Here is a 26,551-nt window from a genome sequence, read left to right as displayed (position 1 = left end):
AGACATGAAGGTTCCATTTCATAAGTATACACTTATTTTTGTTGTCAGTGAGACCCTCCCTGTTCATTTCAATTGTGGTTTGGGGACCTCTGGCCTAAGGGTCAGATGCAGCTCCCTGCTTAATTTCATTGGATGTTTCCAGAGACTTTACAAAGCAGCAGATTGGGGCTGAGGATGGCGTAGAAGGAAGGAGCTTGGCAACAGCCCAGTACTATCTTCCTAGGTGTTGTAACATTTATATTTATAATAATAAAATTATCTGTAATAGCCTGTGATACAGTTCATTAATATTTGTGTGTGGCACCTGATTGCCCACCTGTGTGGGACATAGGGCCCTGGTAGAAAAAGGGTTCTCCACTCCTGAATAAAGCAGAAGAAATACCTTTCTGCTTTTGTGGAATGCTATTTTTTCTTTCTCTTTGCCCCTGTCTGCGACTAGAAAGGCAACTTGCATCCATTGAAAATACGTGTATGAATAATGATAGATATGGGGTCATCTCTTAGGAATAATGAACAGGGTAGCTCTATCTTGACATAAGTGTTCACTATACCCCTTCACTAGAACTTTCTAAAGAGTTGAATGTTGGAGTAGCCTGAGGATATATCTGGTACTGGAGAACCAAAACCCCAGAATTTGCATACAGTTCCATTCTTCCTAATGTGGAGAGGCTTTATTTATAGTAACCCCTTGATGATTTAGTTGACCGCGGTTCAGTGAACAGTTTACACCAGAAATGTAATTGGGGCTGGGTAGTAACTAGAACAAGAGACCTATTTTGGGTATTATTTTTCTTAAATATGCTGCAAGCTTGTGTGTGTTCTGTGTTGCCGCCAGGTTCTGTGATGTGTATAACACAAGCCAATTAAACACACTTGTGAGACTTCTCATTTTTCATCTTTTATTCCGGTTCTGTTAGTCCTCAACTGGAGCTTGAAGTTATGAAGAGCAATAAGCTCCAACTCCAACCAGTCTTATTTCGCCACCCCTCTGGCCTTGGAGAGGTCAGCCAGCATAATCTACACATTTGAGTTTTAAGGTTTATATTGTGCCTTATCACACAGCAGCCTTAATGGCTCACAATAACGGTTTAAAACAAACAACAATAACTTCAAGTCATATGTGCTAGAATCATTTTTTTAAAAAAATGACAACTCAGGGCCAAACTACTGCCAGACAGAAGATCTTTGTGAGTGTCTTCAAGCCATTTTTTTAAATGAAATGTAGCTGGAGGAGGCTGTGAGTTTAAGTTGGTTACTTAACCCTTCCCCTGTGACTTTTTTCTGCTCAGAATCATGCCTCTGCAGCAGCTTTTCTACAGTGAGTAGAATAAAGTGTTAAGAATAAAGAGTAGAATAAAGTCAGGGGCTGCTTCCTCTGACCAGATCTACACCTGGTTTTCATTTAAAAACAGGAGAGATCAGAGATAGCTGCATATATCTAGTTTGGCCTTGGCATTTTCTGGAAGCTTTAATTTAGTGGCCAGTGCCATATTTTGCATTTTCCCTTTCTGCTGCAGAATTTGTGCACGCACATAACATCAGTATGCCCATTTTGCAGCTAGAGATGTGAAAGATGACAGCAAGCTGCCAGGTTTCTTCTTTAAGTTTAGAAATGATCTAAGTCGTGAAGTGGGTTTTGCAGATTCACCTAGCTCACCATCCATGAGGCCAAACTTGCTCCAATGTGTAGCTTACATTTCCCCATACCTTTTAATTTTCTTTCTAAACAATTTTTTAAACAAAATCATAGGTACAGCTTAAAATCCCTATTATTATATTGTAAAAGTATGCTCCAAACCATGCATGTGTTCATGTGCATTAAAAACTATGTCTAAACTTAAAATGGAGGTAAAATATCTTTGTGAATCATTCTGACATTCCTGTTTGACAAGCTATAATAATTTTCCTCCCTGTGATTTTTTTTCTTCTCAAATAAAGGCCAAATATGGTGATCCATGTGTGTGATGAAGCAAAAAATCTGAAAGAAGATTTTGTTTGTCCGCGAGATCTGTTGATTTCTGAAATGAAGTACTTTGCTGAATATCTGTCAGTGGATGCCCAGCGCTGGGAAGAAGTGGACATTTCAGTTCACTGTGACGTTCACATCTTTAACTGGTTGATAAGATATGTTAAAAGGAACACTAAGGAGTATGAGGTGCATGAAATACCTGCCTTAGGTAAAAGGAAAATCTATTAATGTTTCCTGCAGACTCATGTATTGAAAAGCCTGACTTCTACTTCAGACCAAAATTCTGTGTGCAAATTTGTTTTGCGAGGTAATTTCCTTGCCATTTTCTGCCTTAACCGATAAAAACCTAATCTGTAATAGCTGGGAAAACTGAAGCTGGCTGGAAAGTTAATAAAACTAATTATATTGCCTTTGACATTAGGGAATGTTATCCTGCACTCGTAGTCTCTTAATACCCCATTCCCCCTCTCACACATGAATTCCCACCCATCCCTTTTCAAGGTTAACCATGGTTGGCTGTGATTTGCAGTTTGCCATGGTGGTTAGAACTGGATTTGCAAGGTTGCAAATTCTAGTTTGCTGCTAACCATGGTTAGCTCTGAAAAAGGGGGAAAGAGCATGTGAGCACATGAGATGGTCCTGACCTCCTAACAGGGCAGATTTATGCCTGGACCTGGACCTTATTGGGGGGAAAGGAAGCTCTGGTTTAACCTGCAAATTTAAAAAAAAAATCAGAGGAGAGGAGCAAAGATTATGTTGTGAACCACCCTGTGCTCTTTGGATGGAGGGTGATATATAAATTTAATTAATAATAATAATAATAATAATAATAATAATAATAATAATACAAAGAGAGTCAAAAATGGTCTTCAGAGAAAAGAACGTTAGAGTTGGTTATCATCTAAAAGGTCTTGGAAGGTTTGACAGAAAATATTAATAAGAGTTTGGGTATCTTCCATTTAAGTGAGTACCTAAATAAGCTAACAGTTTGAAGGGAAATAATTTTAGTCATCACTCTGGGTGTGATCCAGAGAAGAAATCAAAGCAAGAGTTAAGTGCACCTCTTCCTCCCCTCTCCCTTTAAATCACTGAGAGTTCACTCTTGTAAGCTGCACATACTTGACAAATTTCTTGATGAAGAACTCCCTTTAGAGAGTTTTGTTCCAACGCTTAATTGTTAGTTCTGTCCTTTGACTGTTGAAATCTTTGGTCCAAATTGGATGTGATGCTGGCAGACTGGCTTGGCTGGAGCTGGATCTTCCCTAGTCACACACAAAGAGGAAAGGGGGGGGGGCAATTCTTAGAGCAAAAGGATCACACAGGTGGGATAGGGTGCTAAACTGATCCTCCTGCCTCCACCACAATCTATCACTTGCAAATGCTACTCTCTTCATATGTGGTCCGCTAACAGATGTGAGCTTGACTAGAAAAAAAATCAGCTGGAGGAACAGGCTAAAGGGAAGTAAGTGTCACGTGTATGGGGAACAGTTTGGTTGCCCTCACTCATGCCTGTTTTGCTTTCAAACCTGAATTTAAACCCAAAGTGTTTGGAGCAGACCCTTTTTTCTTTTTGGAAAGATCTGCTTGTATAGTGTCTAGTTTGCATGTGTCTGAGGTTGAATGTTTCAAACTTTGAATGACATTTAACTCAGCAAAATAAAACAATTCCTTCCAGTAGCATCTTAGAGACCAACTAAGTTTGTTATTGGTATGAGCTTTTATGTGCATGCACACTTCTTCAAAAGTGCATAAAGCTCATACCAATAACAAATTTAGTTGGTCTCTAAGGTGCTACTGGAAGGAATTTTTTAATTTTGGTTCGACTACGGCAGACCAACACGGCTACCTACCTGTAATTTAACTCAGCAGTTTTGGAGAAACAGGTTTTTGCTTTGGATGTTTGGAGTGTTTGCACTCATTTTTCTCTCAAAACCTTCAAACTTCCCTTCAAATAAAAGAACCCCCCCCCCCAAAGCTGGAAACTTCATACTCAAGTGCCATAGTTTTATGCAACATACAGTGGTGCCTCGCAAGACGAAAAGAATCTGTTCCGTGAGTCTCTTCGTCTAGCAGTTTTTTCGTCTTGCAAAGCAAGCCCATTAGCGGATTAGTGCTATTAGCGGTTTAACGGCTATTAAAGGCTTAAGGGATTAGCGGATTAGCTGCTAAAAGGCTATTAGCAGCTTAGTGCCTTAGAAAAAGGGGGTGGGGAGCGGAAAAAAACCCCAGGAATCGCAAGGCATTTTCGTCTTGCGAAGCAAGCCCATAGCAAATTCGTCCTGCGAAGCACCTCCAAAACGGAAAAACCCTTTCGTCTAGTGGGTTTTCCGTCTTGCTGGGCACCACTGTATTTGTAAATATGTGAATCCAGGCTCTTAACTTTTCATTTCAGCTTTAGGTACAATATTATTTTTCTCCAGCTTCTTAATCTAATTTGGCTTGCTTTGCCTTCAAAATGTGAATAGCTAGTTTTAGGCTAACACATTCTTTCTGGTGGGGGTGGTGGGAATGGAAAGGAGAGAGGCAGCTATTTGGGCCTCATTTCGGAGGAATTACAAGGCCCAGTCGTGCTATGTCATTAGTTCTCCCTCCTGTAGAAGGGACTGAACCAAGTTCCCAAACTCTCTTCCCATTCCTCTTTAATGGAATGTGGATTTTGTGATGCAAAGAATCTCTTGTAGTGTTTCCTTTTACAAGCAACGTGCAAGGTTAACTGTAATTAATCCTAATAATGCTTTCCTCTTTGTTCTCTTGCTTCTTTCTTTAGAACCAAGCAATGTCATTTCGATTCTTATTTCCTCTGAGTTTCTGAAGATGGATTCTTTAGTGAGTATATAACAGATGTGGGGTTCTGAGCTATCGGAGCTGTTTCCAGAGCCCCTCTCACAAAAAAACCTTCCTAAATACAGACAATGCCCAACACAAGTGATCATGCGGCTGCTGACATGCATACTGTTTTTGGCGCCAAAAGAGGGGGAGGTGGCCGAAATGTACATTCATGCAGGCTTCCCACTGACGCATGGAGCAGTCAGAACTGGCACCTGCGCATGAATGGGGTGTTGCTTTTGCAGTGTTAAGATATTTCATTATCACTATTGAGTGTGCTACATCCGTATTTTATCTTCCTGTTTTCCTAGGTGGAGAAATGTATTAATTATTGCCACAAGAATATGAGTGCCATCGTAGCCACGCCGTGCAATATGAACTGCATCAATTCTAATCTCCTAACGCGCATAGCGGATCTTTTCACACATAATGAAATAGAGGAGGTGAAGGACAAGAAAGATAAATTTAAGAGGTACTTTGTAAAATCCTGCTGCCTCGTAATGTAAGAATTAGCTGTTCTTTTCGTCTTCCTGCAGCATTACCCAGATGTTTGCAGTGCAGTTTACGTTGGGCTGCCGTTTGGGGTTGGTTCAGCAGCTGGTGCAAACTGCTAAGTGTGGCAGCCTTCCGTGCACGTAGAACACCTCTACTGAAGCGTTTACATTGGTTGCCAGTTGGCCACTAAGCCAAGTTTAAGGTGTTGCTGAATAAAAGCCTGGTCTGAGATGCTTAGGGCATCTAAGAGCCCCTTCCACCATATAGACCAGCCTAACAACTTTGATGACCAGAGGAGGCCCTCCTGGTTGTGCCACATCCACTGGAAATGCATCTCATGACCCAGAGGAGGGAATTCTCAGTCATGGCACCATTTTGTGCTATTGTTTTCTTTCAGAGATCCAGCAGGAGCCACCTGCATTGGCATTTAGTTGTTAACTCATTTTTATTTATTTATTTTTTAAAACATCTTTATTGAAAATTCAAAAAGTACATAACTATATGTGCACCAGACATGGTGAGACGCAAAGAGGGGGGGAGAACCTGTGCAGAAGGGGAAACAAAAAAAGGTGGGGAGAAACCCAAAACTGTATATTTTACAAGGTTGTTTGTGTACTTCACCAGATTTTAACCTATTACAGGATTTGTAAGAATGGATTCCAAATTTCATTGAATTTGTCCATGGCAAGTCTGCATTTATATGCAGATAACTCATTTTTGTAACGAGCGTCTTTTTGTTACCGACAGCAAACTTTTCTGTAAGAAGATAGAGAGATTGTTTGACCTAGATTACCAGAACCCAGATTCTCAGGGAAGCGCAGCAACCCTGTACAGGTAGAGAACTGTCCGCTTATTGATCATATTTCAGCATATTCTCCCTTGTTCTCATTGCAAATCTCTCATGCTATAACTTTCTTTTTTTAAAAAATAGGTGCTGCTTATGTAAGAAACTCCTAATTAAGGACACTGAAAGGAGAATCCCGTGTGTTCCTGGAAAGATCAATGTAGATCAGCATGGAAACATTATCTATGTACACATAAGGTGCTTCATAAATCATATTGTAACAACATTTTTACAGGGTGTGTTCACAGATTCTATTTAATCTGCATCATAACAGACTTTTTAATTATAAGCTCTCTGTTCTTCCAGGGCTTCAGTTCCAGAACAGAGGTCAGTCCACTAGGGCAATGGTGGCCTTAAAGATGTACTGTATATGATAGTTAAGTGTCACGATCAAGTTATTAATACTAGGGCAGCATGAGGGTCAGGAATGAAGGGTTAGAAAGACTTGCTGCCCTTCATTCCCAGGCTTCTTCTGCAGCGATGGCAGGTTAAGGGGGCTGGGGAAAGCTCCTCAGCTGCAGGGTGATCTTTCCCCCTGTGTTCCTCTACTTCTCGCCAGTGGCAGCAGCAGTGACAAAAGTATGGGAAGGCTGCACAGGTAGCCTGCCTGCCCTTTCACTCCTCTTTGTCATCACTGTGATGATGGCTGAGTGCAAATATAGTATGTTTTAATAAGGGCTGTCACCAGATTGACGAAATTGAATTGATCAAATTGACATAATTTTTTCTAAAGAGCAAAAACATACTCTTTGATTTTAGATGATGCACACACGTGTTGTTGTGGCCAGAGACATGAAGGATGTCTCATTTAGTCTGGGAAGGAATGCCTGTTCTCTAAGAGAGCACTTAAAAAGTCTTGTCCCTCCATAATTAAAAAACAAAACAAGCAACAGCACCCTAAGAAAATGGTTAACGTTGTAGCCCTTGTTTTAATTCTTCTGTGCAATTTAACTTTGTCATTGAGGGGGAAAGGGTACAAAACTTACCAGTGGGAATTGAGAACTACCGGTATTCTGCTCACTCTGATCTGCCTGACTGCTTGCTCCTCTTTGTATATACAGAGATAAATCTTGGGATGTGCATGATTATTTGCTGAGTCTTTTTGAAGAATTAAAATCTTGGCGAGATGTATATTGGCGCCTTTGGGGAACTATCAATTGGCTGATCTGTTCAAGATGTAATCAAGTGAGTGTTTTCGGTTACCTCTGCACACTCCTGACTGTCTCTCCTGGAACTTACAAAGTTAGGTTTTCAAATTCTATAGAACGAAGGGTGAGGTTCAACTGTTGAACTAGTGGAAGCCAGCAGAAGGACTTCTGCCTGCACAATGCCCTCCCCTCACTCCTGTGACAAAGGGGGATGCTCAGAAGAGCCTCTCACCCCCTTTCCTTGCCCAACCACTGCCAGTTGAGTCTTAGGTAAAGGTAAAGGGACCCCTGACCATTACGTCCAGTTGTGGCCGACTCTGGGATTGAGGCGCTTATCTTGCTTTATTGGCCAAGGGAGCCGGCGTACAGCTTCCAGGTCATGTGGCTAGCATGACTAAGCCGCATCTGGCAAACCAGAGCAGCACACGGAAACGCCGTTTACCTTCCCGCCAAAGCGGTACCTATTTATCTACTTGCACTTTGTTGTGCTTTCGAACTGCTAGGTTGGCAGGAGCAGGGACCGAGCAGCGGGAGCTCACCCAGTCGTGGGGATTTGAACCGCCGACCTTCTGATTGGAAAGTCCTAGGTTATTGTTGTTGCCATCAACTCACTCTTAGAGCACAGATGGGAGGGGGCTTCGAATGCAACAAAGCAATTATTTTTTTTACAAAGAAAGGCTCTTAGCCAGTCCAGTGCACCCTGTACTTCATGGCCAACCTGCTGCAACTCACTAGCTCCCAGTTTTCTTATGCTACTTCAAGATCAAAGCAGCTTTGCTTTTTTCCCTGGTAGACCCCTGTAACTTCCTAAAACACAGGAACTCTGAGACCAACACACCCTGCATCTTCCAGACAGTTCTTATAAGTTATTAAGAGTGCAAAGCTTGCACTGATGGACTAATTGCCAAAGCCGTACATTGAATTCCTTCCCATGTTTTTGTACATTGAGGATGAATAATGGATAAATAGTTTGTGCTGGACTAATTTGGTCAAGTCTTTTGAGAAAGCCAAGAATGGGCCACCCAGCACTTCAATTATTAAGTGCCATTTTCAAAGGATAAGAGCAGCAGCAGCTAGCTTGTACATCCTAGTATACAGCTGTTTGTTAGACGACACCTCTGTATTCTGCTGTGAACCCTTTCTGCACCTTAAACTTGGGAATACTTGATCCTGAGAGTAGTGATTTTGTTGTCGTTGTTTCATCTCCCTTGCAGACTTTCCTGTGTACTGAATTCTCCCATTGCCAATACCACCCTCAGCCAGTTGTCTACCCTGGCGTGGTAGGTGCTCTTGGTTCCAATGGTACTGGAGTGTATCCCTGCTGTAACCAGAAGGTTCTGAGATTTGATCCTGCTCCTCTTCCAAAAGTATGTATTTGGGGGAAAGACTCTTTAAAACCTCTTTGCTCCTTCCACAAGCCACCTTCCCCTGAACTGTGTTTTATACACAACAAAAGTATGGGGTGATTCCTGCCACCCCCTGGCCAGGTGCGTTAAGGCCCACTGAGCTGGAGTCAATATTTAAAACGGTATGTTGTCTAGCTAACATGCAAGCTAACTGTACTCTATCCATGAGCAAATCTAATTCTTCATCATGGTTAGGCATTGAATCCTAATATCCAAACTAGGATTGGCCACAAATTAGAATGTGAAACCTTGATTTGAAGCAATCTTTCAAACCATGGCCAGCACTATCCATGATTTGCAATTACGTCTGCGTTACAGAAGTACCTTAGCGAACATCTCTCTCTCTCTCTCTCTCTAATGGAAGGGATGCAAAGTAAGGGACCATGTGATTGGCTTGCCTGCTGGAGGAGAAGGTGTGGATTCTGTTCCCTACCAGACTGCTAAAATACTGAACGATCTGACTCAGCACAGAAATGTCATTGTTGTGCCTTTTGAAAAAGACCAAAACAGGTAAGAAAAGAGGTATGTCTTCATCTTTCCTGGGCAAGCACCCCACCCTTTGGGTCGACTTCTTTCGAATCAGTAGCAATCCAGTCCATAATATTCCCAAACACTTATTTTTTCAAGTGATTCTGGAATTGGACTGAGTGACGAGAAGACTATTGAATGTGATGTGCTATTGGAGCCAAATGCACCGTGGGGCCCCAGAACAGGAGAAATTAATGCTGTGAGTATCCTTCCCCACGTCTCTCTGCTTTTCCTTTCCACATTGTTCATATTGCTTGACTATAGGTAAAGGTAAAGGGACCCCTGACCATTAGGTCCAGTCGTGGCCGACTCTGGGGTTGCAGCGCTCATCTCCCTTTATTGGCCGAGGGAGCCGGCGTACAGCTCCCGGGTCATGTGGCCAGCATGACTAAGCCGCTTCTGGAGAACCATAGCAGCGCATGGAAACACCGTTTATCTTTCCACCGGAGCGGTACCTATTTATCTACTTGCACTTCATGCTTTCGAACCGCTAGGTTGGCAGGAGCAGGGACCGAGCAACGGGAGCTCACCCCGTCGTGGGGATTCGAACCGCCGACCTTCTGATCGGCAAATCCTGGGCTCTGTGGTTTAACCCACAGCGCCACCCGCGTCCCACCTGCTTTTCCTTTCCACATTGTTCATATTGCTTGACTATAGTCTGGCTCAATAACTCAGTAGCTTTGAGTATACTTCTAGGATGAAGCTCCAATCGTTAGGTGTAGATGTATGTACTGGCCGTGCTCTGCAGCTGATGTGCAAATTGCATCCATCTGAAGGGGTCCCTCCAAGTGGGTGTGAACGTGGATTGATCCAGGGAATCTTACAAGGTGCTGGGGCAGCATACTGCAAAGAGCTCCTTCACATGCTTAGCACCTGTGTGTCCATATTATGGGATGGAACATTGTGTGGAATCTATGTGGACTTACAATCCTTTCTTTCAGAGTAGTGTTTTGAAATAGTGTCCATGGAGGAATGAATATAAATAGGAAATACTGTTATCTTAATGGAGGGGAAAGCACCTGACTTAGAATGCAAGCATTCATTAGTCGGTCACGTGGGTGCTAGTTGGAAATACACAGAGGGAGGACCGTTCTTATCTGAAAGATGTTTTGGAGTGTCCTTTCATGCACAAATAGGTTGCATGAAAGGTGCTGCGGGTAACCCTACCACTGCCGGTTTTAATTTTCCTTCCCCCCTTCCTTCCTTCTCTAGTTCCTTTCTCTGAAAAACTGGACTCTCCAGCTGGTACGTTTGCCCGAGTTATTCCTATTCTATGTGCTGATTCTTTTTGTGTTTTAAATATTCTGTATGAGCTGCACTAGCTGTCATATTTAAACCACTGAACAGCATGATCATTAAAAAGAGGAAAAAGGTAATTAAAATGCATTGGGGTGGGATACCTATTTAAATGCATCTCTTTTTCAAAAACCACAAATGGTCTTATCAGCCTGCAGCACTGATTCCTAGCACAGTTGTTTGAGTTTTGACTCAAATTTGGCCTAGAAGCCGTGATGTAACATAACTGAGTATTGCAAAATTTGAGACTGAAGTTGTTTCTAGTTAAACTTTTTTAGAGTAAGGTAGGGTAGTCTGTTTTGGTCACTACCTTTACAGATCAGAAGGAGATGAAGGCTCTTCAGCAAAAGCAGTTAGAGGATGTCAGCTGTCATTCTTGCTTACCTGTCAGGCCTTAATTTTTTTTACTGGTTTGCAGAGCAGGGGGAACCTGTGGTCTTTTGGAGAGAGAAAGTGATAGTTGTTATGCTTTTTCCTTGACAACAATAGAAACAACAGTTGTTGCTTTCAGAAGATGATGAATACACCACTGGCTCTGAGGTCACAGAGGATGAAGTAGGCGATGAGGAAGAAGTATACAAGAAACCAGGTATATTTGCTGCTTGTGACCTTGCAGGTGTTCTCTGCTAGCAGTTAGGGATTACCCCCCCCCCCGTGTGTGTGTGTGTGTGTGTGTGAGAGAGAGAGAGAGAGAGAGAGAGAAGGTTGCCTGTTGGAAAAACAAACCTTGTCACAAGTAGCTCTTTCATTTTTAATTACAATGCTAAATTAAAAATTAAGTGAGTATTGTAATTTAAAATCTATGTGTGATGCAGGAGAGCATAAACCTCTATAGAGTTACACACAGCTCAACATCTTAAGAGCCAGTGTGGTGTAGTGGTTAAGAGCGGTAGACTCGTAATCTGGTGAACTGGGTTCAATTCCCCACTCCTCCACATGCAGCTGCTGGGTGACCTTGGGCTAGTCACCCACTCACCTCACAGCGCGTTTGTTGTGGCAGAGGAAGGGAAAGGAGTTTGTTAGCCACTTTGAGAGTCCTTAGGGTACTGATAAAGCGGGATTTCAAATCCAAACTCTTCTTCCTTTAAAGGATGAAATCCATGCCCTCTTAAGTGCCGTGCTGGTCCACCTATTTCACCTGGTATGCCCCACAGAGAAACTTACGGTATTCAAATAAAAACATCTTGAAGGTCCCAGGCCACAGAGAAGTTAGGCTGGCCTCAACTAGAGCCATGGCTTTTTCAGCTGTGGCTCCGATCTGGTGGAACGCTCTGTCACAAGAGACCAGGACTCTGTGGGACTTGACATCTTTCCGCAGGGCCTGCAAGACAGAGCTGTTCCACCAGGCCTTTGGCCAGGGCACAGCCTGACTCCCTCCCTTGGCAATCTTTGCGGAGTTCTGGCCCAATGGTTGCCAGTGGCTTGATTTGAATTAATTTTATAATGAATGATTTTAGAGTCTTGTTTGTTCTGTACTTTTGTACTGTTTTATTGTTGTTAGCCGCCCTGAGCCCGGCTTCGGCTGGGGAGGGCGGGATATAAATAAAATTTATTATTATTATTATTATTATTATTATTATTATTATTATTATTTTAAGCATTTTGGTGTACTGGCCCAGGAAGGTTTTTAAAAGCAACAAACAAACAAACAAACAAATTGTGGAATGTTATGGAATTGTGGGTTGGAACAGGTTTGAAGTGGAGTTATAAGTATGTGATGGGGGTGGAATAAATTCATTAAGGACATTAAGATCAGCAAAGGGAACACAGTTACTCTTACCACTTCCTAATCTTGTACAGAGTACTGCTGCTCCAGTCCTCTGGTTACCAAGTGAAATTAGACAAGCCATTTTAAGAAATATGAATTGTAAAACCAATTGCAGAAATGGTTTTATCGTTTTCAGTCTTTTGTATTTTATCTCATTTCTCACTGCTTCAGTAGCTTTTGGCTGTGAAGAAGTTAATCAGTCTGTTGAATAGAATAATGATTATTGGCTTGTGGTCATGTGCTTCTTCACTGGTGGCATGGGTGTTAGGAAATGAACTCACCACTGAAACGCGAGAAGCCCCATCTGTACTGGCATCCCACTGGCTTTGGAAGATGTACAGTGATATTCCCTTGACCTCACAACCAGAGTCTTCTAGTTTTATTTGCTGTGATGTTTTAATGGTATTGTTTCATTGCATGTTTTAATCATGGATGTTTATATTTAATGCTTGCGTAACTGTTTTTTATACTTGTAAACTGCTTAGAAGCTTGTTTTGGCAAGAAGCAGTATATAGATAATGCAAAAGGGATAAATTAACTTGTGTTTTCTATTTTATTTGATGACGAAAGTCACTGCATAGGGAGACAAATATGTCACATTTTGCAGTACTGCTCATATTTCCTCTATAGATCAGCCGTGAAGAGAGCGAGATATCAGAATTGCATCAATTGGCTGTTTTCTTTGAGTGTGATAAATAGGAGGGGCGACTTATAATTGACTTATGCATATTATTAGCAGGAAGAAAAGAGAGGTCAAAGAAATCCCACAGACATCCAAAGAAACAAGTGTCTTCACCCAGTGTTCAAAAGAAGGAAAAGAATCTGGAGAAGGTAATCCTGAGAGATCTTACCAACTATTATGCAACCTTTGTGAGGACATAAATCTGGCTATTTCTCTGTGGATTCATCTTAAACCTTTGTTACTTTACTGAGGACAGCATGAGCTTCACTTTGATTTCGTTTTTTAACCTGGTCCTGAAGATCAGTCTGCATCCAGTGAGAGTTGCTGAAATCTTTTATCAGCGTACACCTGGGGATGATCTCCACTGAACTCAGTGGGACTTCCTTCTGTGTAGACATGGATAGAATCACACTGTTTCTCAGGCTGTAATCCTATGGTGAGGTAGAGAGATTGCATGGTGGTTGCTCTGCTGCATCCAAAGTCTTGTCAGCTTGCTGGGGGTCCAGGGACAGGGGAAGTAATGCCTGCTGTCAGAACACAGCTGGCAGTATATCTGTTCCTGTCGAGCTTTCCACTTGTATGCTGAGGACTCTTTCAGGTGAATAAGTACCATTATGTCAGTAGTCTGCTTAGTCTGCTTCCAGTGGCCTCTCTAGCCACTTTTAGGATTGCTCTGCCTACCCATATATATCTATCTGCCTCCAGAATCTGTTGCAATATGCTAAATTTGTCTTTAAAACATTATCTTTCAAAAATTAAAAATGCTTTTATTTTTGCTGTGAACAACTGTGTCTTGAGTAGAATCCTATGCAGTTTGGTAGCTTGAAATTCTAAATAAGTTAACATTGATCTAAGGAATTTAAGCATACAGTCTTTATTCTGCCTTTCTTTCGACAGACTAATTCCAGAGATGCATCTCCTTTTATGTAAGTATTTTGGCTGATTTATTTTTTTTAATTATTAAACAATTTCAGCATAACAAAATATCAATCCACATAATCAATCACATTATTCCCCCCCCGCCAGGACTTCCCTCAGCTCCCCTCTCTGATTTCTTTGCACATATTCTTCTCTGCATATTATAAAATTGTACATATCCTTGCTTTAGCTATCATGTGTTCAACTAATATTTCGGCTGATTTTTAAAGGAAATGCAATTAGAATGCTTAGGCAAATCCATGAAGCGTAGGTGTCTCAGTGGCTATTAACTATGATGGTTAAGCTGAGGCTTCATGTTCAGAGGTGGACACCAGATGCAGTTTAGGTTCGTTCTTCATTCTCCTGAAGATTAAATGGGAATCCAGTGCAGTCAATTCATCAATGATAGGAAAAGATAATCCCCACTCATTGGAGTGGTTTGCACACGATGCCAAAGCATAGTTCTTGTGCTACAGGTATGAGACTTTCACTCATGTGCTTCTTCCTTCCTTCACAGTCTCAGTTAGTTTATTCCTTGCATCAATAGGAGTATAGCATCTAGATCAAGGGAAGTAATAGTGCCACTGTATTCTGCTCTGGTCAGACCTCACCTGGAGTACTGTGTCCAGTTCTGGGCACCACAGTTCAAGAAGGACACTGACAAACTGGAACGTGTCCAGAAGAGGGCAACCAAAATGGTCAAAGGCATGCAAACGATGCCTTATGAGGAACGGCTAAGGGAGCTGGGCATGTTTAGCCTGGAGAAGAGGAGGTTAAGGGGTGATATGTACGCCATGTTCAAATATATAAAAGGATGTCACATAGAGGAGGGAGAAAGGTTGTTTTCTGCTGCTCCAGAGAAGTGGACACGGAGCAATGGATCCAAACTACAAGAAAGAAGATTCCACCTAAACATTAGGAAGAACTTCCTGACAGTAAGAGCTGTTCGACAGTGGAATTTGCTGCCAAGGAGTGTGGTGGAGTCTCCTTCTTTGGAGGTCTTTAAGCAGAGGCTTGACAACCATATGTCAGGAGTGGTCTGATGGTGGTTCCTGCTTGGCAGGGGGTTGGACTCGATGGCCCTTGTGGTCTCTTCCAACTCTATGATTCTATGAAGACAAAAATTAAGTCCTGTTTGGGCATTCAGTCTCCTTAGTTGAGAACAAACATGTGGCAGTGAACAAGGATACGCTGCCAAGCCCTGCACACCCAAGCATCACTTTTACACTGTTTAGCGCTCCCCATGGGTTTGAGGATGAAAGTGGGAGAGAGCCCTTCTACCTATGGATGCAGTTTAGAACAGCACACAAGGAATTTGAATGCCCAGATAGTCTACACCTGAACCGACAAAATGTGGCTGGTGTATCATCTCCAAAACAGAACCACAAGCCAGCTTTCAAACAGTAGTTTGCATTTCTGGCTTGGATGCAATGGCAAACTAACTGAACATGTGAGGAGGAAAAGGAGGAGGAGTATGTGAGCACAAGGCTTATTTCTGGCATGCCAAGTCGTGGTTTTGGTATGACGACTGAACGGACGACTTTGCCCCACATTCCAGAGGTCCCTGCAGAAAGCAAGAGGTGGTTTCAATTGAGAGCAATAAATAATGGTGGCCTTATGAACGGTGCCTGACTTTTAAACAAAACAGTGTTGATTGCTTTGGTTTTTGTTTCTCATGGCTTCTCTGCTGTTTAATTAGTGTGAGCATGCAGCAGAATAAGTGGGACGCATCCAGATCACTTAGATTCAACCAGGATGCTCAGAGAGAGGAAGGTAAGATATACATTTTTCAAAACATTTGCCTGACTTACGTGGTGTAGCAACAGGAAATAAATAAAAGCTTCATTCCACAGCTACGTGAATATGGATATGGCAGGGTTCCATGAGAGAGAAATTGTGCCTGTACAGTCATATCTCATGTTACATTTGCTTCATGCTATGTTCTTTCAGGTTACGTCCCGCGGTGACCCGGAAGTACCGGAAAGGGTTATTTCTGGGTTTCGCTGCTCGCGCATGCGCAGAAGCGCTAAATCATGCTTCGCACATGTGCACAAGCGCCAAATCGCGCTGTGCACCTGCGCAGATACGGCGCTTCAGGTTGTGCTCTTTTCATGTTGCGAACGGGCCTCTGGAACAGCCAGAGGTACCACTGTACTTCCTTTTCTAATGTCAATGGAGTCCTATAGGCCTCATAAAAAGTAACTCTAGGGATATAAACAAGCTGAACTGAACTGCTTCTTGTGCTTTCTCTGATGTGCACAGAATGAGCTCCTATGAAAGGAAGCTTCCCAGGTCATGTCACTTCACCCACCTTAACAGAAGAACTTGCTAAATGAGGAACTTCTGAAATTAAACACGCAAACTGCTCTATGGCGCCAGGAAATTGTAGTGCTGGGGCAGGGAGGATCTCCCTGCAGCAAAACCCCAGCACCTTACCAGTCTGCATTTCCCAGTATTATTGGGGAGGGGCATGATTGTTAAACTGATACAAAGGTAGATGTAGGAGTGACATCTTTGCAAGTGTGATTGGCAGAAGCAATTGTACCTCTTCCCCTTGCTTTGCAAAAGTGGTGTGGGCAAGGCACAAGAAAAGCCCTTTTTGATCCTCTGTTGCTATTTCATGTTGCTTGCAGATCAGCGGAGGATGGTCGAAATAACCGGACACCTAATAAAAATGAGGCTGGGGGAGCTTGACCGGACAAAATCGAAAGAGAACAAAGAAGTGAGTCTGGGGTTGGTGCTGGTGGGAACTCTAGCCCACTTCACCCTTGGTTAGCAAGACTCTACTTCCCAACTTGCCTTTTTGGTGCATGCAGTAAAAAATAAAGCGCAAGTCGGTTAACACTTTCTTGATTTGTCTATTGCGACTTTCAGTCTGCAGGTGGAATTTATGCAAGACTTGAAGCTCAGATCAGGGCAGCGGCACAGGTCAACACTCGCCAGAACGTCCCAGAAAAAAATATGAGGTAAACCCTTTAATTCAAATGGGGTGGGGAGGAAGAGACGAGAGAAGCAAGGCGTCTTGACAAAATCTTATCAAAACATTCCTTTGCCAAATCCTTTTTATGAAATGGCAAGCAAGACTTCCCCCTACAATTGGGGTATCTCCACTCTGACACAATATCTCCCAGAATGTTCTGTGAACTGCTGCTGCGACTTCATTTAATTTGTACCTGATTTAGGGATTTTACTTGGGGGTTCTCTTAGTACCAATATATTCCTTATGCTAATTATGCATTACTTGCTTGCTTTGGTCAGTTCTAAACTTAAAAAGCACACCACCCTAACTGGCAGTTATTTTTATTTTTTTGGTGCTGGTGTTATAATGTTCTAGTCTAGTTAATATCAATACTGAATCACCGATGACAATGTGCAGATGACCAGAAGTCACTGAAGTATCAAACCAGGCATAGGCAAACTCAGCCCTCCAGATATTTTGAGACTACAGTTCCATCATCCCTGACCCTTGGTCCTGTTAGCTAGGATGATGGGAGTTGTAGTCCCAGAACATCTGGAGGGCCGAGTTTGCCTATGCCTGTATTAAATGAACTGTTCTATAGTTGGCATTTAATGACCACTGAGCCGGTTACAATCATTGCTGTGAATAACTTTCAATGGTACCTTTTGTCTCTCTGTGTGTAAAAAACCCCATGTATTTCTCTTAAATGTAGGATTAAAAGTCGCTTTGGCCAAGGCCGTCCCACGTAGAAACAATTGCACACAAAGCCGTCAAACAGAAGCCAAAGCACTTTTCTGCCTCCTTGGACCGCACTGGACTCCAGAACCTGGGCATGCCTCTTCCTAAAGCTTTCAAGTGACTGAATGCCATGTAAATTATTCTCTTTTTAATGTGTTGTAAATACGCCATTTCTTATATTAAACCAAGTGCATTTCCCCCCTGCCCCCCCACCAAGCAATGGTGCACTTATAAACCTACAAAATGAATTTAACACCCTCATTTTGTTGAGGGTTGGAAAGAGTGGTGCTAACACATTGGGGTTATTTCATATTCACGTGCTACTGAAATTTTGGGAGTGAATCAAGCCTTGGCCTTTTATCGGCGTTCTGTCTGGATACTGTGTGGCTCTCGCTTTTTCTTGCACTCCACTAGAATGGCTGAGGCGAATCTTGCTTGTGCTGACTTGGCTGTGGGGTGGCTCCAAAGAGCCTCTTGCCTTTTTTAATGTAGCTGAAGTTTACACTGAATAAAGATGGCTAGCTGCTCCTTTCCCTCTGGCAGGAAGCTTCCTGGTATCCAGGGAAGCTGGGCATGTTGGGAGGTGGTTCAAACCGAGGCTTCTTTAGTGTTGAAGGAAAAAGCCATTCGTGGAAAAGGAAGAGCAATTGAGCATGGGAGAAAATCATGCTCTCTGCAATCCATAATCCCTAGTGGGTACAGGTGACTCTTGCTGAGCCTGTGTCTTGTGTTTGGCTGCAGGGCAGTGCGGATGAACAGAGCAGGGCCAAATATATTTCATGCTGTACTTCTGCTTGGGCCATTTTCAGGAGTTGTGCCTAACCTCATAGGTAGCCTACATCTGATAGAGAGCACATCCAATATTCTGAAGCAAATACAATTGTGTACGTCTGATGGATTGGGAAAAGGCTGTTTGTTTCACCTGCTGTGGCCCCAGTTGAGTGGGCAGCAGTTCATATGCCAAATAGTCAAGTGCCACTATTTTTTGCTGGATGTAGAGTTACTTTGCATTCTGAGCATGATGCATTCTTCATACCATTTTTATTCCACTCTGTGCTCATCCAAGAGGGTCCTTTACCTGCATTTTGGCACAAGGGGGTTTCCTTCTGTTGTTGCCTGTGTTGTACATTTTGTATGCATACACCTCTTTATACAAATATGTTTTGCAGAGGCATTTGTGCACAAAGGTCTTGCCTTGTCAGTCTGTTTCTGAACCTGCATTGATCGTTCTAGCTGAGTTATAGAAATGGAATCCATCTTGTAGCAATTCTTGCAGAGAGTAGAGGGAAATCCTTTGTTTTCAGTGACAATTCCTTTAAAAAACAAACAAACTGGTAGGAGACAAGAACAAGAACTGGACGTTTCAAACTGTGGTCATGGATCATACGTCCCTTTGCCCCTACTGAGATACATCTCTCCCACAGCTCAATACCCTTTCAAAATGAACAGCCTTGATTTTTAAGCCTCCTTGCCCACTTACTGAATTTGATTATTAAAGCAATGGCCTGGTTTGCATGTCACATTAAACTGAAGTTAAAATAAACTATGTTTAAATGTGAACAAAAAATGTGGAATTGTGAATGTTTTGTTCCTCTTAGCCATGTTATGGAGAATCAAGCCTTGGCCTGGCTTGTCATGTCATTCAAAACTGGGCTATGGTTTGTTTCTTCAAAAACCACAAGTAGAAGCCCTGGTTTGTTCTTTCTAATGGTGGTTTATTTAGGTGAAAGAAACCACAGAACCTGATTCGAATGACACAACAAGGCAGGCCAAGGCTTGTTTCCTGGCAGGAATAATCCACCCATAATTTTGACAGCATGTGCTAGTGCTCTGCTCAGTCACATTAAAGCCACCATTTATTTTAACATGGGAACCAGGTGAATGTATGAAAGGAGCCTGAAAGGGTATCTTTTGAACTGGAGCATTAATTCTGTTTTTCCTTGTCATCTGCAGTGATGTCTGCTATGCCCGCCTCCCCTTTAACCAACAGTGAAAAAGTACCCAGTGACTCTTAGCTGGCTTCATCTTAAATACATCCAAATAAGACTAAGCAAAGCTATGGCTAGGAATCTTGGTTTGTGTGTTATGCCACAAAGAGAGAATCTGGTTTCTAGGGTCGGGAGTCCTCACAGTGTATCCATTAAATTATAACAACAACAATAATGGAGCGAGTGTCTAGTTGTCATGACTGAGACTTGGAAAGTAAGCTGCTGTCTGTATACAACTTGTAGACTAAGTATGATGAATGGTATATTATAGTAATTAACTCAAGGGATTTTTTTTCTTCTCAAAGCTGTGTAAAGAAATGCGCCAAATGTTTGTGCTTAAAGCAACACTTTGTCAGATGTTTAGTGCACACACAAAAAATCCAAATGTGAGTTAATAAAGTTGAAGTAGCATACCATTTTCATCTGATTTATTGTGGGTTCTGTGTAGGGTGCCTTCAGTATTTTTCTCCACCCTCTCCTGCCAACTTCCTGATCGTTTGGGCCCAATGCCAGAGGAGCCCCTGCAAAAGTCACAGGTCGATAGCAGGGCACATGGCTTTGCATAGAAAAGGTTCCAGATTCAATTCCAGCAGCAGTTCTGGGGAAGACTTCTGCTTTAGATCCCAGGGAATTACTGCTAGCCACAATAGCCAATATTTGGCTAGATGTAAAAAGTAAATGAGCCCTGGACGGTTAGGTCCAGTCAAAGGCAACTCGTGATTTGGTATAAGGCAAATTTGTATTCAGTGTTTTGCTACAGCAGCATAACGTGTTAAAATACCAAGGTTGTTGGTATCATAAATGGATGTGAGCTGATTGAACTCTGTCAAAGATGGAGCGAATGGGTCCCTAGGACCATTGCTGACTGAATTAAGGCAGGAGCCAAAATCATGGTTGCTTTACTAGACTACCAAAAAGATGGGAGGTGCCACTGCTGCTGCCTGATGGCTCACAAGGGCCATAGCAGGAGCTTGCAAGATGCAGGAAGTAGACTAATAGGAATTGCAGGAGTAGAATGGCTTCTGCAGAGCCTTTCCCATAGTAGCAGAGAAGCCAGGTGGTACTGGCCAAATGTCCCTACGTGGCCTAGCTGATGCAGGAGGTAATTTGGATGCCTCCTGCATGCCAACTGGGGAAATGGGTAAGCGGTTTTCCCCACTTATGACCAGCACACAACATCATCACAATCCATCTGCGATGCCACAGGGAAAGTTTGAGAACAAAGCTGAAATTGATCGGCCTGTATAGCCTGCATAAAGGACATTTTGCAATGGTTACTTTAACGTTGCTCAGCAAGTGAAAAGCCCAAATGGCATGCATACATTTTGCTAAGAGTTCTGAAACTTAGTAAGGCAGATCTCATGATTCTATATGTGTGTACATCATGATAAAATATTGAAGTGAAAAAATGCCACTTACTGCAGGCCAACATCCACTATAAGTCAGTAACTTGGCTTCTCGCAGCGAGGGAACCGCCGGAAGGCCCTCGGCACTGGACCTCAGTGTCTGGGCAGAATGATGCGGGTGGAGACGCTCCTTCAGGTATACTGGACTGAGGCTGTTTAGGTCTTTCAAGGTCAGCACCAACACTTTGAATTGTGCTTAGAAACATACTGGGAGTCAACATAGGTCTTTCAAGACCAGTGTTATGTAGTCTCGGCAGCCGCTCCCAGTCACCAGTCTAGCTTCTGCATTCTGGATTAGTTGTAGTTTCCAGGGCACCTTCAAAGGTAGCCCCACATAGAGCACACTGCAGTAGTCCAAGTGAGAGATAACTAGAGCAAGCACCACTCTGGCGAGACAGGGTCTCTGCCTGCGTACCAGATGGAGCTGATAAACAGCTGTCCTGGACACAGAATGCATGAAACAAGTTCTACAAAAGGCTTAGTCAAATACAGTTAACTCCTAAATGTACCTATAAGGTGATTCCTGAATGGGTTTTTTAATTATAATATGGTGCGTCATTATAATTACATTCCTATACCACCATTTATCCAAGGATCACAGGACAGTTTAAAATATAAACACACAATACATATAGTAACAAAAACAATTCCCCCACCCCCTCCCTGATTAGAAGTGCAGAGATTGCTTAATTAGCCAAAGGCCTGGAAGAGGAATGCTTTTCCCTGGTGCCTAAAAATATATGATGGTGCCAGATGCACCTCCCTAGGGAGGGCATTCCACTAATGGGAACCACTGCAGAAAAATGGCATTCTTGTGTCATTGCCCTCTGGATCTCTTGTGAAGGAGGCACATGAAGAAGAGCCTTCAATGATGATCACAGGGTCCAGGTCGTGAGAGGTGGTCCTTGAGGTACTGCAGTCCTGAACGGTTTAAAGCTTTATAGGTCAAGACCAACACTTTGAACTGAGCCCAGAAACTAACTGGCAGCCAGTGGAGTTGGGCCAGGATCAGTGCAATATGCTCAAATGGTCTTGACCTAGCAACCAACCTGTCCGCTGAATTCTGCACCGGCTGAAGTTTCTGAACTATCTTTAGAGGCAGTTCCATGTCTAATGCATTGCAGTAATCTAACCTAGGGGTTACCAGAGCAGAGAACAGACATTTGGAGCACAGCAGAAGGAAGCTGATAGAACGCGCTCCACACCACAAAGGTCACCTAAGCCTCAAGCAACAGCAAGATTTCCAGAAGTATCCCCAAGATACGGATCTGCTCCTTCAGGAGGAATGTAACCCCATCCAGAGCAGGCAGCCTCCCATCCATCCGGTCTAGGGAACTGCCCACTTACAATACCCATATCTAAGCAGGGCTGAAGGGTCGCGGGTGGCACTGTGGGTTAAAACAGAGAGCCTAGGACTTGCTGATCAGAAGGTCGGTGGTTCGAATCCCCGCGACGGGGTGAGCTCCCGTTGCTCGGTCCCTGCTAGTGCCCACCTAGCAGTTCGAAAGCACGCCAAAGTGCAAGTAGATAAGAAGGTACCACTCCGGCAGGAAGGTAAACGGCATTTCCGTGCGCTGCTCTGGTTCGCCAGAAGTGGCTTAGTCATGCTGGCCACATGACCCGGAAGCTGTACGCCGGCTCCCTTGGCCAATAAAGCCAGATGAGCGTCGCAACCCCAGAGTCAGCCACGACTGGACCTAATGGTCAGGGGTCCCCCTCTTTAAGCAGGGCTGAGCTTCAGTTTGTTGGCTCTCGTCTAGGCTATTGCTGAGGTAAGACAACATTCCAATACATCCACTGGCTACCAGACTGGTAAGACACGCGGGAACAGTGGGAGGAACCAGGTGGGGAACCAGCAAAGGAATAAAGGCTCAGAGCCCAGGGAATGGTGGTGGGAAGATGATGGGTGGTCAGATTGAAAAGACTGGGAAGAGGTGTTGGCAGCTGATGGGGTAACAGGGCTCAGTGACCTGGGAGAGTCTGGCAGAGAGAGGTCAAGCAGAAGCAGAATCCAGTGAGTGGGAGAAGGGAGTTGGGAGAGTGAAGTCATGGGTGCCCCCTCCCTCTTACTCCCAGAACCAGAAGTGTGAAACAGGAAAAGACAGGAAACAGGAAAAGCAAGTGGGCACAGAGTGACTGCTTGCATGAAACCCTGGGGAGGCGGCGACATAAGAAAGTTGGGGAGCAGGGGCTTTTAGTCTCTGCAAATGGTTTCATGGAGTAGGACCTATGGGGCATAAGCGGCTGTGCTCATTAGGCTTGAAACCCAGGCAAGTCTCTGAAGATAGGTGGGTCAGACAATCTGGAGGAGGGGGCATATGCAGAATATGAAGTTATTCTCCCAGAGGGAGAACAATAAACAAGAACTGGGTCCAATTTATCATATCCCAAACTAGTTCCGAGTCATCCAGGTGAGGCTCTTGGCTTGCAGCTTTGGTAAAAAATAAATAAAACTGGAGCACTGAGGCAACATATATAAAAACGAATGAAAAGTCGTCACAATCAGTTTAATGAAGTGCACAGAATAGCAATCGGTCATGTCAATAAAAATAAAACAATTAATTTTACATCAAGTGTGCTTTATTTCCTCCACAGGTATTCTGTTAAATAAAGCACCATATATATATATATTTATATATATACTGTCAGGCCACAGCTAGAGGATTCTTTACAGAATCAAATTTCTTGTGGTTGTTTAGTATACAAGTAAACTTAATTTTGATAATAAAAACCACAGCGATTGGAGGCAATTTGCCTCTATTGTAAGGTACAAAACTGGCACAGAGGACACCATATTATACACAGTAAAAATGCCATCAGTTTAAATTACATCATACAGGGCGAGGAGACCCTGTGCTCCCAGACAGCCATATTAAATGAAAGCCACTACAGTGAACTTTGAATTACATAAAACATATTCATTATCTGATTGCCCTTTAAGAAAGTGTACGGTAGATGCTAATTTTTTTCCTTTTTAATCTGGAGTTCTGCCTGACCAAGAATTAAGCATATAAATTTAATCTTGCAATTCAAGCAGAAAGCACTGGACAAACTGAAGCACAAAACAGAAATAAGCAAAACTTATACAAACAGCATTTTTGAAGGGGGGGAAAAGACTTTAAAAGCAGACATGCTCCTCTATTGTCAAGAAGCAGCTTGGTTTCCTTTGCCAGATATCCTCGAAACCACATGAATCGTAGACTCAATGGTCCTGCAAAGGATGTCTAAAATGTCTTGCTGCTGCTGCATGTGACTCAAGAGTCCTCTGGAATGGCTGCAACTGAGCGACAAGCCAGACTCGGGGTCCTGCGAAGCTTGACCTTCACAATTCTTCAAATCTGTGAGGTCAGACAGAACAGCAGAAATGGATGTGGAGGGGAACTCTGCCTCATCCTCAACAATGTTGGAATCCTTCGAGCTGGGGGGCTCTTTCAGCTCTTTACATTCTTCAAACCTACCGCTGCCTGGCTGCTCCTCCCCATGCTGCGACCGGGCAGCTAGCATCATGTCTTCCGAGAACGAAGACGGAACTTCCATCCGGTACTCTTTAACGGAGCTGTTTTCCGGGGAGGGCAGGTCCTGCTCTGTGCCCGGGTCAATGATCGAGGAGTCTCTTGTCTCATTATCTGAGGTGCTAGTTGGAGTCAAGGCCTCCCTAGGTTCAGTTTTCAGATCACTGATGCAACTGTCTACTGTGTGCTCCTCGTCGCTGCTAACCCGTCTTCTTTTTACTGGAGTAGCTCCTTCATCATCTATAAGGTCAAAATACAGTATGCTGTCATATACATATCTGATTTGCTCCATAGCAAACTTCTGACACTCAGGGCAAAGGCACTTTTTCCTGAGCTATGGTTCGCTCTTAGACTCAACAAGAGTCGAAAATTGTCTTCACCAGCTACTAGAACAATGGGCAAATGCTTGCAACTAAAAGATAGCTCTGCTAGCCACCCACATTTGGCTCTGGAGCTGTCCAGCAATTGATATCCCTTGGCAAGGGGGAAAAGCAGGCTGCCCTTGGGTTAGGAAATGGGACTGTGCTTTCTAAGGTATCATCTGGCCTCCTGGGTATAGATGCCTATTGTGAAGGCATTTCAGTGCATCTGTAACATCTTTGCCCAGGAGGATGTCATTACTCAGATACTGGATGTGTTTATGGCCAATATATGGGTATCCAAGTCAGAGTGGGAGATGCCTCCAACATGACGCATGCTCCAAAACACAGGCTATGGCTTGATTTGGACACAGCTTCTGATTACCTGTGTAGCAACATCAAAGCGCTCCAGTTTTTCACCTGCTTAACCCAGTTAGCTGCTTTAAAAGGGGGGAGGGTGCTTGGCATTTCATGGGATACCAGTAAGAAGACTGGGCAAAGGGGCAGCAAGTAATCAATATAAAGAGAGTTAGTGAAATCTGAAAATGCAGTTAAGAGAAGCCAAATCAGCATCTAGAGGGGTGGGGAGTCAAGGACCACTCCAGAACAAACCTTTAGTTTTTCTTTCTTTGGCTTCTTGCTCCTGCAGCGAGTTCTTCTGTTGTTGGCAAGTCCTGCATTTGTTTAACAGTTCTTGCAGTGTTGGAATTAGGGCAGCGTTCAGCTGTTTTGGGGTGTGCACGGAAAGCAGCAAAGTGAGGGCTCGAAGGTCCTGGAAAAGAAAATCCAGAAAAATCCACTTACTTAATGAAGATCCAGTTCTTAACTCTGAAAGATCTGACGTGGGAACACTGAAATGCTGCTGAAAGGATTGTAAGATGTCTGCATCCCGGCAGAACGGACACCTGAATCATATTATACTATGACAATTTTAAACAAGCAACTTGTGCTCCGATGATGAACTTAATAGGATGCCATGGGAGAGGACAGGCCATACTGACCACACAGTTTTATTAGGGCTCCAATGTTCAATCAAATTAAAAACAAATGTTTAAGCAATTAATAAGGTGCCCTGGCTAAACAGGAACATTTCAATTTTTAAAAAATTTGAAAGGTAAATATATAAAACACAGCATCTTGAAAGAGGCACCCTCACCTCTAGGCATGATGTGTGCTATCGCATATGCACACATGAATGATTTGAATGAACACCAAATATGCTCACTGCTTCACTTTCTTTTTCACCCATATGAAAATGTTTGCTAACTCAATCAACGGCTTAATCAACTAAAGCCTGCATGATTATCTTCACCCAGCCTCCTCAGAACAATCTGAATGTCTACACAGGGCTCACTGAGGGGTACTTGCACACATTCATTACTTCTAGCTACATGCCCTGGCTTCCTTATCTAAATTTTGCCAAGTCATACCAGTGAAGTCACAGCTCTGGTTCAGTGGTAACAGTATTAGCCCAACAAACCACGGTTTCTCAAACTATCTTGTATACCTTCTTGTGTTCCTGATTTTGGCGCCTCTATTTCTGCTCACTAAACCGCAATATCCCACTAGGTCTGAACCGAGAAAGTGGTGGTTTAATTGCTGATTACAATTCAGGACATGAGACCAGCATCAATCCTGGTACAACTCCATGTGCCATTCTTTTTCCAACTTGGAATACTGAGAGCAATTTCCCCTGCCCATCTCAAAAA

The 26,551-nt window shown here is 43.2% G+C and overlaps 2 protein-coding genes across 7 annotated transcripts in view; one reads left to right on the top strand and one right to left on the bottom strand.

Moving 5' to 3' along the window:
• Positions 1-19,981, top strand: part of SANBR (SANT and BTB domain regulator of CSR) — a 35,583-nt gene extending 15,602 nt beyond the window's left edge. For 2 of the 5 annotated variants that reach the window (XM_083432609.1, XM_083432607.1), the window contains 17 exons: positions 1,939-2,177; positions 4,737-4,795; positions 5,107-5,267; positions 6,038-6,124; positions 6,222-6,332; positions 7,196-7,319; positions 8,497-8,649; positions 9,053-9,198; positions 9,316-9,415; positions 10,429-10,461; positions 11,002-11,101; positions 13,017-13,111; positions 13,860-13,888; positions 15,580-15,653; positions 16,514-16,602; positions 16,755-16,846; positions 17,552-19,981. In XM_083432609.1, coding sequence (XP_083288735.1) covers positions 1,946-2,177; positions 4,737-4,795; positions 5,107-5,267; positions 6,038-6,124; positions 6,222-6,332; positions 7,196-7,319; positions 8,497-8,649; positions 9,053-9,198; positions 9,316-9,415; positions 10,429-10,461; positions 11,002-11,101; positions 13,017-13,111; positions 13,860-13,888; positions 15,580-15,653; positions 16,514-16,602; positions 16,755-16,846; positions 17,552-17,588 — 1,722 coding nt within the window. In that variant the 5' untranslated portion in view covers positions 1,939-1,945 and the 3' untranslated portion in view covers positions 17,589-19,981. The remainder of the gene's footprint in view (positions 1-1,938; positions 2,178-4,736; positions 4,796-5,106; positions 5,268-6,037; positions 6,125-6,221; positions 6,333-7,195; positions 7,320-8,496; positions 8,650-9,052; positions 9,199-9,315; positions 9,416-10,428; positions 10,462-11,001; positions 11,102-13,016; positions 13,112-13,859; positions 13,889-15,579; positions 15,654-16,513; positions 16,603-16,754; positions 16,847-17,551) is intronic. The other 3 variants (XR_014509250.1, XR_014509251.1, XM_083432608.1) reach the window with 3 other exon arrangements.
• Positions 19,982-23,459: 3,478 nt separating this feature from the next.
• USP34 (ubiquitin specific peptidase 34) overlaps positions 23,460-26,551 on the bottom strand; it is a 103,768-nt gene continuing 100,676 nt past the window's right edge. For both annotated transcript variants that reach the window (XM_083432406.1, XM_083432407.1), the window contains 2 exons: positions 25,455-25,614; positions 23,460-24,723 (listed from right to left, as the gene is read on the bottom strand). In XM_083432406.1, the coding sequence (XP_083288532.1) occupies positions 24,116-24,723; positions 25,455-25,614 (768 nt within the window). In that variant the 3' untranslated portion in view covers positions 23,460-24,115. The remainder of the gene's footprint in view (positions 24,724-25,454; positions 25,615-26,551) is intronic.

The sequence above is a fragment of the Podarcis tiliguerta genome, assembly GCF_965153285.1.
Source record: "Podarcis tiliguerta genome assembly, chromosome: 3".
Lineage (NCBI taxonomy): Eukaryota > Metazoa > Chordata > Lepidosauria > Squamata > Lacertidae > Podarcis > Podarcis tiliguerta.
This window is presented reverse-complemented; position numbering and strand designations above follow the sequence as displayed.